This window comes from Notothenia coriiceps, unplaced genomic scaffold (assembly GCF_000735185.1).
Source record: "Notothenia coriiceps isolate Sejong01 unplaced genomic scaffold, NC01 NC01_scaffold00037246, whole genome shotgun sequence".
Taxonomy (NCBI): Eukaryota; Metazoa; Chordata; class Actinopteri; order Perciformes; family Nototheniidae; genus Notothenia; species Notothenia coriiceps.
This window is the reverse complement of record NW_011369947.1, coordinates 23,458,499-23,472,742: the sequence shown is the minus strand read 5'-3', so window position 1 is coordinate 23,472,742 and position 14,244 is coordinate 23,458,499. Positions and strand designations below refer to the sequence as shown.

Genomic DNA, 14,244 nt, shown 5'->3' with positions numbered 1-14,244 from the left:
AGTCAAAATACCAATACCACAGGACAATTTTTTTTTTTAAAGCAATATTTTTAGTGGCCCGAGCGGGCAAGTGGAAAGTACGTTATGCTGGCCCGGGGTGTCTAAATAGTGCTTCCGGGCCAGCGGGCCATTTATAATGTCGAGCCCTTACCGGCCGGCCCACATCGTCCGACCGGCCCACTTCAGTACCGGCCCATCGGGATTCGTCCCGAACGTCCCGATGGCCAGTCCGCCCCTGCATCCAAGCTACCATAGGGCATTAACTATAATTTGTATGTCAAGTTTGCAACAAAGTAATAGCCTCCAGTAGACTAGTTGTGAATCAGGACTTACCTTTAGTGTTTCTTTAGGTATTTTACTCAAATCCTCCACATATTCCTTACAGCTGTAGCACAGGAAATTCTGCAGAGACACCAAATGTAATACATAAATAGACTAGATATGCGATATTACATTACTTTTTAAAACTCTGGTCTTGCACCTTAATACTGTTTATCCCCCTGTCTTCACCTATAGCTCTCCATCCCTTCATAGCAGAGGAAGCTGTTGCTGCATCTGTCCAGCAAGGCTGATGCTCAACTGTTGCCTACTTTGATGCCTTTTGAGGCTCAATCAACATAAACTTGAGCCTCTCATGATTTTACCTGAGGCAGTGCAGGCTATGAGTCACCAGCAAAATAAAGCCAAACAAAGTTATTCCCCTACCCGCACGAAAATTATCACCGATTTCCTGTCTCGATATAATTTCTTGAACGGAAAGGAGACTCCATGCCGGTTGTAAATTAAACAATCTTCGACGTCTTCAAGATGATAGTCGATAGAAACGCTCCCAATGTCCTTGTTTTCTATAGTTACTTGTCGAATTATTGGTGAAATTGCTTCAGCCATTTTTTCCTGAGGCTTCCCGAACTAGCATTGCTATTTTGGGAGTTGCTGTTCAGGCTTGAAGAGTTGGTGGCTGCAAATTCACGCCCATAATTTGCATGTGTGTGTGCGTGCGTGCGTGTTGGTGTGTGCGCGCGCGTCTGTGTGGGAGAGAGAGAGAGAAAGAGAGAGAGAGAGAGTGGGAAAGAGTAGGAAAGAGTAGGGGGGAAGTGAAAAGCAAAGTAACAGTAGTTCATATCCATGTTATATTATTTGCTACTATGTTAGTTTTTTAAATTATTAGATGCTATTGCTAATTCGTTTTAAGACTAAACCAAGATAACCCTGGTGACATCCTTACATTTTTATGGAAATATTCACCTAACCGTGATTTTTTTTATTACTTTAATGTATCTTTTACATACTTGCTGTTTATAATGCTGTTTTGTGTGTTTTTTGGTCGTGGTACTGTCATGGCATAGGCTATAGTCTTATTAAACAAGGACCGTGTATAAAAAACACGATTCTCAAATTTGTTATGACATATTTAGCTATAAGCTCCATTCCATAACAATTAATGACTCTTGAATAAGGCATAATTATCTATCTCACTAACACTAACACAGATACACTTTAAATGAATTTGAAACATAAGAAAGAATGCGATCAAATTAATGTCGACAAGATTGGGTTCTCAATGACACATGGGGAAAAATAGTTATAGTCCGGGAAGAATGTAAACATTAACGCAAAAAATATATATTCTGAAACGTAAAACTATGATAACGCACACACGGTTATACAATTTGGGTCACATTGGGATTTACTTCTCCCTCCAGGCCCTTCATCCAGCCTCCATGACGAATTACGAATCGGCCTCGTCGGCTTCCTTCGCGCTGCCCTCTCGGTGCGGAAGTGTTGTCCTCCAGCAGCAGCAGCAGAGCCAGAGCTGCACTGTGTGGATAAACACTACGCTAGTTCTGTAGCAGGGTCTCTCACCTCCTCGTCTCTACTGCCCGGACTTGTCAGCACTCAGCTCGGCTGTGCAGCATAGCAGTATTATGCGAGCACCGTCCGGAGTGAGGGAGCACCGTGTGAAGTGGTGAGACATGTTTCATGTTATGGCTACAGCTAAGTTAGCATCCAGTGATGGAGCAAGCTAGCCTGTCAGAAAGCTCAACTGGGTTAGCACTGTAACCGTGTGTTTGCTCTAAACTAGGGCCGTGAGTGTATCGCTATGATGGAGATAATGTTCAACATAAACCTGTCGCAGTAAAATAGAATCAACAAGTACAACGTTTGTGACTGTGTGAGAGAAACAAATGGCCACCTGTTCAATGTTGACATCTTTTCATTCGGCTGCAACCAGACGTTGCATCGGTGCTACTTCCTTGCTAGACCATCGCATTACAATAACGAATGTGTTATTTATTACTCTGACGTAGACAGCGTAATCAACGTGTGACAAGTAATGTATTCATAACACAAGTAATATAGGTCGGATGGTTTCGACAGCTCGGTTTCAAAGTGTTGTGCTCATGAGCCTCATGTGTTGATATTGTTATTTGCCCAACTCTTTCACTATATGCCAAGGCACACAGGGGATAGGTCCTTCACATATAAGGAAGAGGCCACGTTCCTCTCTTCTTTTAATCTAATTTTATGTCTTGTGTACATTCAGATTGAGAGTTCATAATTACAGTCATGGGTTGGAAAGGGGATTATTTATTCCATGTAGTGAAAGTGAAAGTATCCATAGTCTTTATTTGTGTGCAATGTACATTCAGTAGGACAAGGTTAAAGGTGGGGTAGGTAAGTTTGAGAAACCGGCTCGAGATACACTTTTTGTTATATTCCATGGAATGCTCTTAACATCCCGATAGCAAAGCATCTTAAGTGCTTTGACAAAAAATCCATAAAAAAAAGGCATCTGTGGAAGCCGTAGTACTGTAAAAAGCACGACCAATCATTTTAGCCGGCCCGGCTAAAATAACTGGATAGCCTACCTGCCTGTCAGCTTTCCATCTGTGCACAAACTTATCTCGTGCCCTCATTGGTCATGTGCGTGTTCGTGTGTGTTGGAGGACAGACTCAAACTTATTTTTGAAAATCATTACTATTGTTTTCAATAAATTAATTTGTCACTTTGTTTTCTATCATTTCAACTGCAAAATTCGCTCTTTAGGAGAAACGACAAGAGCACATTAGCAAAGGACAGTGATGCAGAATAGCTTGACTTTATCAGGGCCTTCCTTTACAAGTGATATGCACTCAAACATTTGTGCTAATAGCTAGCATTAAGATTTTGTTTAGGAGCGATTCCTCTACCACTCGATTGAAGGGTTGATTAAACCTTAGCTCTTTTTTTTGCACCATCCTAAATGTTGTTGTGTGTTGTTCTTTTTGTATTCTTTTCACATATATGAATGTAATGTTTTTAATTTATTGAAGATTATGTTAAAGGTGGGGTAGGTATGTTTGAGAAACTGGCTCGAGATACACTTTTTGTTATATTCCATGGAATGCTCTTAACATCCCGATAGCAAAGCATCTTAAGTGCTTTGACAAAAAATCCATAAAAAAAAGGCATCTGTGGAAGCCGTAGTACATCTGAGCCGGCCCGGCTAAAATAACTGGATGGCCTACCTGCCTGTCAGCTTTCCATCTGTGCACAAACTTATCTCGTGCCCTCATTGGTCATGTGCGTGTTCGTGTGTGTTGGAGGAGGGGCTCTGTAAGGAAGTGGCAGATTTGTTCCGGCTGTGTATTTTTAAATTCTAGCACACTCGAGCTGGTTTCTCCAAAATTACCTACCCCACCTTTAAGACTGCATTAAGCACTTACAAGTTTTAAATATCATGCTTGTTTGGGTAAATGAAACACAAACAAGGTTCAAAGTAGGGAACTAAAAGCATCAAAATACCAAAGTATGTAATAATTGGTAAAAAAACCAGAATGTATTGTATAGACACAAATATGATACCAACAATGATACCACTAGTTTAATTGTCAAGGTCCTTAGAATATTCCCAAATCATGGATTTACTAATGAATTGAATCCTGTCTGTTCTAGAGTTTCCTTGAATCATCTATATGGGCCATCTTCTCTCGAAAAATGGTTACCGCCTGAAGAAGAGGACTCGTAAGTTGCATCACAGGAAGAAGAAGAAGAGGAACTGTTTCCTGCAGCTGCCCTGCATGCTCTGCTTCATCGTCCACAGCAACAGCAGCGGTCTTGACGACGAAGGTGACCATTTGGAGGCCGGCATCAACGGCAGTGCGTGCCGTCACAACAGCATCACCGGGATCAGTGTTCCTGGTGTGGGTGGCGTTGGCATCGGAGCAGCAGCTGCCTCGAAGCTTGCCGAGCGATACGCAACACTCACATCTCCTGAAGACTGCTCCAAGTTCCTGCTGTCTCCGCGGGAGCTGGCTATCTGGGAGGGCCAAGGAAGGAGCCTCTTATCAGCTGTTCCTGCCAAACTGATTCCACCACCCGCGCTATTCAGATCCGCTGGGGTGTCTGTGAACATTCCCCTACCTGTGCCTGGCAGCACCAGTGACCACACTGAGATGGTAGGGAGCCGCACCAACAGCACCACATGTTGTAGCTGCTGAAGATGCAGCATTGACCCAAATCAGTTCAGAGGGCCGAAACAGCCGTGATTTACCAGTACAGCTGATTCAAATTCAAAGGTTTTATTGTCATATGCAAAAATCTACAGTGCAGGAATGGCAATGAAATTCTTCTGACCTGAGCTCCCCCAACAATGCAACATACATAATGAAATACAACAATTCCAAATACAAAATGAAAAGTAGTGAAAAGAGTCTCATTATTCATAGGGCTTTAACTCAAGAACATTTCAGAAAGTTTAAACATAAGTGCCCATTGGAGACTGTTTACCTATTTAAATTAAACAATCTGTCACCCAGATGAGTTCTACCATGTACAATGAACAAAATAACAATTGTTAAAAATATGTTTGACAAGATGAAAAAACTGTTCTGGAAGTGACTTATGAGCATTACAATATATAAATCGTCTACAGTGGGTTTGTTGACCAGTGCCCCAACTTTTCATACTAGTATGTATATAAGTCTATTCAAACTTTACTCCAAAAGCAACAGCATTTTTTAATCCTCTTTTATTCTGTTCTAATTGAATATCCAAGGTATAGGGTGCTGTTGTTATCGTTTGATAATGTGGGTGGTGGGAGTTTCTTAAACACTGTAATTGTATTTAAAGGCTTTACACTTCAATGTGCCTTGACTTGCCTGCCGTAACTGTTCCACCTGGCTGATCTGTGCGTGTCTCTGGGTGCAGGTGTGTAAGAGGAAGTGCTCAGAGGTGCAGAGGTGCACCCCCTGTAAGCAGCCGCGCTGCGCCTTCGCCGCCCCTGACGGAGTGCTGGAGAACGGGGGAGTGGGAGGAGGAGGTGGAGGAGAGGCCGCCTCAAACTCTGAAACTGGCCACTGCCACCTCCCCACCTGTCCACTCCCCTCCTCCTCCACTTCTTCTTCCTCTGCCTCCTCCTCTTCCTCCTCACCTGCTGATGGCTGCTGCGGGTTGGGTCTTCATGCTGATCTGCCGCACAGCTCAGACTCGTCCCCCTGCTGCTTGCAGCATTATGACGACTGCCAGGCGAGAAGTTCTGACGCCACTGATCACTCAAGTATCAACCACCTGCCTTCCTCCATCCTGCTTAAGGTCAGAGTTCATCAAAGAAATAGGTGTTTTGTGAATATGTACCATTGGTTGGGTGCTAGGAGAAATGCAAACATACCACGACGACAACTTAGCCACGCTATCTGAAATATTGTTGAATAGCTTTTACTAGACTGGAAACGTGCTTTCTAAATGGATTTGTCCTTGTGTTTATATATCTTGTTTTTTCTCCTTGCAGGTGCTCTCTCACTTGACAGTGAAGGAGCGCTGTCTGTGTGCCTCTCTGGTGTGTAAGTACTGGAGGGACCTCTGCTTGGACTTCCAGTTCTGGAAGCAAATCGATCTCAGTGGCCTACAACAAGTAAGCACACAGAATGATGCATTTTTGTCATCAATCTTTCTATTCACAAGTGATTCATTAGTTTTTCAATTGTTCTTATCTTTCATTTTAGACATTAAGCTCATAATCTGGCCTGGGGTGATTGAGCAGGAGAGGCCTTACCTTCTTGCCAACATGATAGATAGCTGTCTTGTCAACCCATATAGTTAACAATATTTATGTTTATCATCTCCTTGTGTTCCCCAGGTAAATGATGATCTCCTGGTGAAGATAGCGTCACGAAGGCAGAATGTGACAGAGATTAACATCTCTGACTGCAGAGGTGTCCATGACCACGGCGTGTCCTCCCTGGCCTCACACTGCCCAGGCCTGCAGAAGTACACAGCATACCGATGCAAGCAGCTAGGAGACATGTCTCTATCGGCCTTGGCCACACACTGCCCTCTGCTGGTGAAGGTGCATGTGGGCAACCAGGACAAACTGACAGATGAAGCACTTAAAAAGGTATCGATATAGAGACATGAGGAAATGCAAACTTCCCTTTTCAATGTCTGCTTGTGATACACCCGCCTCATATGCTCGGTTTACTCTTACGTAAAAATGAAGTAATACTCCAATAAAGTGATTCAGGTGAAGATGTTATTTAATTTGAAATATTCTCAATAATGTGACCTTTTTGGCTTTCAGCTTGGAGAGCACTGCAGTGAGCTGAAGGACATCCACCTTGGTCAGTGCTACAGTATCACGAATGAGGGCATGGTGGCCTTGGCTAAAGGTTGCCCTAAACTGCAGAGACTCTACCTGCAAGAGAACAAACTGGTGAGTCCCACACATTCAGGTTCATATGCATGCTTTTTCTCCCTGCTTGCCTCGTGGCTTCTGCTCTTACACGAGCCACATTGACTTTGTCAAGATGAAGTCGGCAATTATTTAATGTGGTCTCTTGGAAAGCTATGGTCTCAGCAATGACTCGATATGCGATATGTGTTTTCTTACTATAACCTCGATATAATATCTATATATATTTATTCATTAACATTCCTATGCTCTAGTAACTACTATGATCAGTGGTTATTATAATATTGTCAGAGCCCTGTCTCTTGCATGTCTTACTGTTTGATACCGCAATGTGTCATTCACAAGTACAGCCTGAAAATGTGGCTTCTTACAATGTATGCATTGCCAGCCTGATGTTCACTAGGCAATATCTACATTTTCCTACAGATTTATTATTTTTCATTAGGATTTCTTTTTTATGATGACCTTCTTAGAACTTGGAGGTCCTTAGGGAAGTTGCAGTTTAATAAGAGGATGATGTTCTCTTACTAAACACTGTAAAATGTATTAATGCTTGAATATATTTGGTACATATCAAAACCACCCACATGTTTTCTTATAGATAAACATGTGGGTGGTGTGCAGACATGTGTTTGCTGACTAATGCTTTAATCAGAGTAATGACTGATCTTATTATTATCACAGCTGGTGTTGTTTATACATCATGAGCATGAGAGAACTGCCTTTTCACTTCCCCCCCCCCCCAACATATTTATTTAAAAAAAGAGCAGTTAGAAAGTGACATGCTACTTTAATCTACCAATTGATGTCACTGTTTTCCACATTTCTAAAAACAGCCTGCCAGCTTGTAGATAGTTGTGCTCAACTCCTCTGAATCATGATCAAATGTTACTTTATTTGTCATGAAGTGTCTAATTATGATACATAAAGTGAACATTAATAGTCATTTGGCATGTCTGTTTCTATTTCCTTTTTATTTAGATCTTCCTTTCTCACTAATGCTCCTGCACTTTTCCCTTCTAATGTGTCTTTGCAGTCCATGAGTAATTATGACCTTGATAAATTAGTCCGCATTAAGTTGTTAACAATAGCTCAGTTTATTAAAACCCCATTCATCAACTCAACAGTATCTGAAATTAGTGATTACCACTATGTGAGAGATTAATATTGCCGCTGATAACATTCAGCGCAGCACTATCCATTTCAGAAAGTCATTTTTCAGGCGAGGGATCGTTGCAGTTATTTTAGCTTCCTCTCATTAGGGTGCAGAGAAGTGGGCTGAACTTAGATGGGAATTCTCATCTGTAGGCACTCTGGTAGCTTGGCCTAAAATTGTCATTAGGTTTGGCAGGATTTAAGACAACCCAAACCTTTCTTTTGTTACAGTGGCCATTTATTTTCTGTGACAGCTTCAAATCTAAGGTTACATCCTCCTTTTTCTCAGGAGAAAAACAAACCATTTGTCTTGCCTTGTGGATAATGACAGACTTGTAATGAGTTTGGCTGAATGTTTTGGCCCTGTTAGATTCAGAAATATGCACAAAAGCTGAAATATTTGGGTTCATATCTTGCTTTTTTTAGACGTGTAATAGTTATAACAATTTTGTATCACATATGAAAAATGTAGAAGGTGCCAACCATTTGTACTTTAAGGATTCTATTTCATTCTGGGTCTGCTGTTTATAGACCAACTAAAAGGGTTTGATGCAGCATGGAAAAAGCTCTTACTGAAAGGTTTATGCAAAGAACCAAAGCTTGAACAGTCCTGGGATCATTGTGTGCGTTGAACCTTTGTTCTCATCATGAGTTGATCCAGGATTGAGATGCGCTTTTTGGTTTTTAGTGTGCTATAAATTGCATAGTCATGGGACATGTTAAAGAGCTCCTCTCGTCTCCTCTTCTCTCCCCTCGTCTCCTCTCCTCTCGTCTCGTCTTCTCTCGTCTCCTCTCCTCTCGTCTCCTCTCGTCTCCTCTCCTCTCTTCTTCTCTCGTCTCGTCTCGTCTCGTCTCCTCTCCTCTCTGCTGGCTTGTTTTTGCGGTATAAGGAATCCTGTCCCAGTCTCTCTTAATCAATCACAGATGAGGATGAGCCTTTCACTCACTGCGATCTGCTCTATCTTTCTCCTCCTAAAATTGAATAATTGAATCGCTGCAGGATGTTTCTGTGTGGTCTTTTGGCTCGGCCTCTGCCTTTTTCTTTGTCATGTGCACACCCACATACATTTTTTCTTCCCTACTGGCCTCCTTGTTGCCGTGGTTGTGGTTTGAGTTCCTTGCTGGAGGGTCCTTCTCTGCTTTAAGACCTTATCCAGCTCTGTGGATAGTTAAACTTCTTTTTTTTTTGTTGGGGGCGGGGCAACATCTTGAATAAGCTTTTGAAGCCTCGAGGAATCGTTGCACCGACATTGTTGGTAGTAACTAAGCTAATGTTGCTCTGTTTGTTTGGCAGTGAGTGAACAGTTGATGAAGGTTAAGGAGACTTTTGAAACAAATGGCTGTTGAAAGTTGCCAATGAAATGCTGAGAATGTCTGCAGGAGTGACTAGTGTGTCTCCAAATGTAGTTTCCAGGGGACAATTTGACACTTGCTCTTTCATTGCTTGTTAGCTGGGGGCCAAATCAGCCCAGGGCTACAGATAACCCTAGGCTAAGAGTGTGTTTTGTGCAAAGCAGGTCGACTTAAGCGTCTCTCAGCCTCGCTCTTTTTGACATCGACCTGCATTCTTTATTGGCGATCATCCAGTATTTATGCCAGAGCTGGTTATATTGCTCCAGTTGCCTTTCAATGCTTGTTTTCATCTTCTGAAGTGTTTTTTCCTCTCTCCCACATTCATATTCTGTGCTCTTCCAACACCTCGAAGGGCAAAGGCTCCGAGAATAGCAAATTCCCCTTTTCCTCATCTCACTTCAATTTGCCGTAGGGGGGAAAGGCAACCCTGAAAGTTTACCTCTGAGTTCTGTCAGTTTTATAGACCAACTGGTGGACGAGCTGTACTCTGAGAAAACCTCTTGTCACCCATCCCTCCATGTCGATATTGCTGCTCCGATGTTCCTTTCAATTAAACACATCGCAATCTGCAAATTTTTTGCTCGAGAAGCACTTTTTCTACTCTCTTTTCCCCTTTCTCTCATAAAAAAACCTTTATCTTCTCTCTTGTCTTGTCAAAATCATAGTGTGTGCACTTAATTTCCCTGCATGTGATGGGAATATTCCTCCACTGGCTCATCTCAAAGAAATTGTGTCTACCTACACACCCTCTCTCTGCCCTTCTCTCATTCTCACCCACGCACACACACAGGCTCTGATTATTTACAGTTTTAATTAGTCCAAAATGTGGAAATGTAAATGGAATTGGAGATGACCTAACATAGATTACCATGTGCCCTCAATTTAGGTGTAATTACCACCCTGCATGTATAATCAGATGCTTCTCTGCCGTGCTTTCACCACGTCCCTCTTACTCTGGCGAAGAGTTTGTCTGTGGAACAGCATGAAACAGTGGAAAAGATGAACTGTCAGAGTGAATGGTGTTTTCTTGGACATGGTCAGTGAAAAAAGTCTCATCTCCAATTCGGATTGGCTGTCAGTATGGCTTGTCAGTGGTCAGGTTTTTCTGGCAGGGAGAATGGCAGCGAGGCTCACCGGTCCCATCAAACGTAATCACAGATGTAATTGTATATTGACATTAGCAGATTTCATTAGCCGGATTAGAAAGACAAAGGAAGTGATAATGATGGCTGTCAGTTATTATGGGATAGACCCTTTGACATAAACCAACACACACAATATAACACACACGTGCCTTGTTAAAACAGTGGAATAACACACACATGGGAACTGATGAATTGAATAGCTGCCAGCTGCACGGGAATCTGCTCTGGAAACTTTGATCGTGTATTTGACTGTAATTAGAGATAAATAGAACCCCTCTGACCAGCCAAACACACACGCACGCACACACAAATTGTCAATCTCTTCTTAATAATCTCCTCAATCCCTTCCAGTCTTCATGGTCAGTTGTTTGACTTTTCAGGATGTTGAATGTCAGATGTTGTGTGTTGTATTTAGTCATTTTATCCGCTAATGGCACTGGATTATGTCGGTCAGACTGTGGAAAAAGCTCTGCTCCCATCTAGAAATTCCTTGCTAGTAAGTCATCACAAAGTCTCTTTAGTTTTTCCTGTACGTATTTATTTTTATTTTGCTTGCTTTGTCTGTCTTTGCCCAGAGTTTGGAGGTAGCCATATCTAGGCATTGTCAACATTTCATATTTTGAAAAGTATATATTTTTTCCTTTTTCCATTTCGTATCTTTCATCCCTTCCTTTTACCTTATCTTTTTGCCTTTAGGTATTCACTGCCTATTTCTGAATATGCTCTCTTTTTAAAAAATCTTCTTTATAAATTGTAACATTTATTCACATTATTTTAGTTGTGGATACTGTCGTGGTGAAAGAAACATTTGTGTGAAAGGTTGGTAAGGCTGTTAGCACTTTCTTAGATCTGAAACGACAAACACATTTATTAAAATAAAACTACTCTGCAATCATTTTGGAAATGAATTAACTGCCTTAAAGCACCCTGTGTAGTTTTTGAACACTAGTAGCTATGTTTTCATGCCCACTTGGCCACAACCACTCATCATTTAAAATATTTAAAGAATTGACTTGGCAAATGTTTTAGGAGTTAGGAAATGGCCTCAAGGATAAACACAATGTGTTTTTAGTGAGTAGCACTGAATGTAAACTGAACCTTTAAGTCATCTTTTACTGACAATAAACTATGCTACTGTTGAACTCGACAGATCCTTTTGGAACTGAAATACGGCATTTGACCAAACAGAAATCTCTACCATCAGAAAAAGCATGTATGTTTACCTCTTCAGTGTTGGCCAGACAATCTGTTTGAATATTTCACTTTTGGGTTTGGGTGATATGAGCATTCAATTATGCTTTTTTTCTGACCTTTTATAGGTCAAAAAATGACATCAGTTGTTAGTCACAGCCTTGTCTAACAAACTGTGTCTAACTCATTACAGCAAAGACATGGAGTTAATTTGTTAAGCAATAAACTAAGTGAAGAGTTATACTCCTAAACTTTTGTTTTCACCAGTTCCACTGCTTACATTCTCAGTATGTAGTCTAAGCTAGCAGCACATTCCTCTCTCCTATATCCTCCTCCTCATTGCTCTTTTGAAGTGCCTCCGTATCGACCTGTGTCCCCAAAAAGCTGCTGTGTGTTTGTGAAAGTGTGTGTGTGGTTGCTGATCGTCCTTTGCCTGAAGAGTAATCCGATGCATTAATGAGCTCTGACTTTAAGTTGGACAGCCGGCTGCACTCAGACACAGACATCGTCGATATGTTCCCTCTGCCGTCTGCCCAAGAACAAAACAAGTTTTAAAGGGAAGAAAGTGAAGGCACTTTGTAAATGTGAGCCTGTGAAGTGTGCCTCCAAAGCCATACTTCACCTTCCTACAATGTTTTCTTTTCAACATTAGTTACCCTAGGAAAAGATTCCACATCAACATGAGGCAGTTTCTCCAGACTCCATCAATAACAAAGGTGAAATTACTTTTTGAAAAAAAAAGAAAAAGATCTTGGAGTGGCAGGATGCTCACTTGGATCCCCAGAGTGGCTCATATAAAAGTATTTACAAAGAAAAGAAAGTCAAGTGAATGTCGATGGGACAGCCACTATAGCTGGCTTTATTGTTGAACAGTTACAGATTGCCATAAATGACAAGGGTATTGCCAAAACCAAATATACAGTATTTGTTTGGCAGGGCAAAAACAGAGCGCAGCTGCAGCAGTCAAGGAAATCTCTGCTGTTAATAACTGCATTTATTTTGAGGTAGTATTTGTAGAAATTGTAGTTCCAGTAGTAGTAGTTCCACTGAAATATATAACTCTTTGTTTGCTATTAGTGTCCTCTAAGACTGGCATTCACAGTACAAGTATGAAGATGGATCAGGGAAGTGAGGGTTTTGGAGTGGAACTGTTTAACAGCTATACAGTATAGCCTGGGGAACTGGTTAGTAGTGGTTATACATACACTTGAATTAATCGTAGCGGCAGTATATTCAATTACAGTTGGTCCTGGTGGTATGGTGTTTTAGCAGCATGTTTCTATGCTTTTGTGTATGCAAGCAATAAAAGGTAAACTATTTTGTGTTAGATTTGAGAATATTGATAATGTTTCACACCATTGTATGCAGTGGTATTTAAACGTAGTTTATTATAACTTAATATATATTTCGGCCTTTTTTCGGATAAAGAACCAAATGTAATGTGTTGACTGTACAAACTCATCTATAGCATAGATTAATACTTTGACTTTTAAGATTTAGCTTTCTGTATTAGACTGTTTTTTGGGTGCGATTTATTTTCCTTTCTGATTTGGTTAAACTTGCCTTAAATTGCACAAATCATATACTTGAATTTAAAGGTCCCCTATTATACTGTTTTTCATCTATATATTATAGGTCTCAGATATATACAACACATGTCTCAAGTAGTGTTTGGCTCCAAATACCAAACAGATAATTGTAGCATCCCATAATCCCCTCTGTTTCAGCCCTGTTTCAAAAGTGCTGATTCTGNGAATTAGACATGTCATGGCTATGTAATTGATTTGATTAGAACCTTCATTAGAAGAGTAAACAATATAAAGGTATTGGCGAAATGTCCCAGCAGTTTAGGATAATGAAGGTTCTAATCAAATCAATTACATAGCCATGACATGTCTAATTCCTAATGACAGGAAGGCAGAAAGTGCATTATACAAATAATACTCATAATAATAGCAGCAGACGTATTTTTAAACGATGACCACAATATCATTATTTTAATAAACCAAATATGAACAATTGAGGAAAATGAGGAAGAACTGATGATTCAAATGTTGTAGTAATGTAGTTAGTGCATAAATGACTATTGCAACAAATGTGTTAATTTTATTCATTATAAGTCATATTCATTTTTGGACGAATGCTCCGGGCTAGTGGTTACAATGGTGGGGCCAGTGAAAATACAATTCCACCGGCCCCGTCGACAATTTACTAGCGGTATTTACTTGCGGTACCGCGGTGGGCCGGCGGTACCGAAGTGGGCCGGTCGAGAGTCCCGGGCTGATTTGTAGTCCCAGTCCGCTCCTGCTTGGATGATTATAAGACAATTTCGAAAACTCCACATTTTGTTGCCTTTTTTGCAGGATGCTGCCATTAGACTGGTTGTGATTGGCCAGGCTGCTCATCATCATATAGAGGTAATTCATTCAGTGATTTTCATGCATATTTACAGTATGCCACACTCATTCATCATATCATATTGATTTCGTTTTTAATCTCTCTAGCCGTTCTGTTTACTGACCGGGTATCCTTATGAAATATATGTGGACCCCGAGAGGATCATTTATCAAAAGCTGGGGATGAAGAGAGAGGAGAAATGTACAGACTCAGGTAAATCCAATATATGAGGAAATAAACACTGCATATGTTAAGATGTTATTAACATAAATATATCTGTGTGTGTGTGTGTGTGTGTGTGTGTGTGTGTGTGTGTGTGTGTGTGTGTGTGT

At 41.0% G+C, this 14,244-nt stretch overlaps 3 protein-coding genes across 4 annotated transcripts in view; 2 read left to right on the top strand and 1 right to left on the bottom strand.

The window, feature by feature from the left end:
- The window catches only part of otofa (otoferlin a), a 934,066-nt gene that overhangs the window by 453,370 nt on the left and 466,452 nt on the right, over window positions 1–14,244 (bottom strand). The window lies entirely within an intron of this gene.
- Window positions 1,698–9,310, top strand: fbxl17 (F-box and leucine-rich repeat protein 17). Its single transcript, XM_010795716.1, has 7 exons — window positions 1,698–1,966; window positions 3,938–4,440; window positions 5,192–5,575; window positions 5,772–5,894; window positions 6,120–6,377; window positions 6,561–6,692; window positions 9,278–9,310. The coding sequence occupies exons 2-7, from the start codon at window positions 3,958–3,960 to the stop codon at window positions 9,308–9,310; spliced, it is 1,413 nt and encodes a 470-aa protein (XP_010794018.1). The 5' UTR covers window positions 1,698–1,966; window positions 3,938–3,957.
- prxl2c (peroxiredoxin like 2C) overlaps window positions 13,776–14,244 on the top strand; it is a 1,307-nt gene continuing 838 nt past the window's right edge. The window contains exons 1-2 of one of the 2 annotated variants that reach the window (XM_010795214.1): window positions 13,776–13,932; window positions 14,020–14,111. In XM_010795214.1, coding sequence (XP_010793516.1) covers window positions 13,828–13,932; window positions 14,020–14,111 — 197 coding nt within the window. In that variant the 5' untranslated portion in view covers window positions 13,776–13,827. Of the gene's footprint in view, window positions 13,933–14,019; window positions 14,126–14,244 lie in introns of both variants that reach the window. The other variant, XM_010795213.1, reaches the window with a different exon arrangement.

Bases quoted from the DNA above. Each gene is read 5' to 3' on its own strand.
- fbxl17 (XM_010795716.1), top strand. From the start codon at position 3,958: ATGGGCCATCTTCTCTCGAAAAATGGTTACCGCCTGAAGAAGAGGACT. The intron at 4,441-5,191 runs GTAGGGAGCCGC...CTCTGGGTGCAG, and splicing joins CCAGTGACCACACTGAGATG to GTGTGTAAGAGGAAGTGCTC. The intron at 5,895-6,119 runs GTAAGCACACAG...TGTGTTCCCCAG, and splicing joins ATCTCAGTGGCCTACAACAA to GTAAATGATGATCTCCTGGT.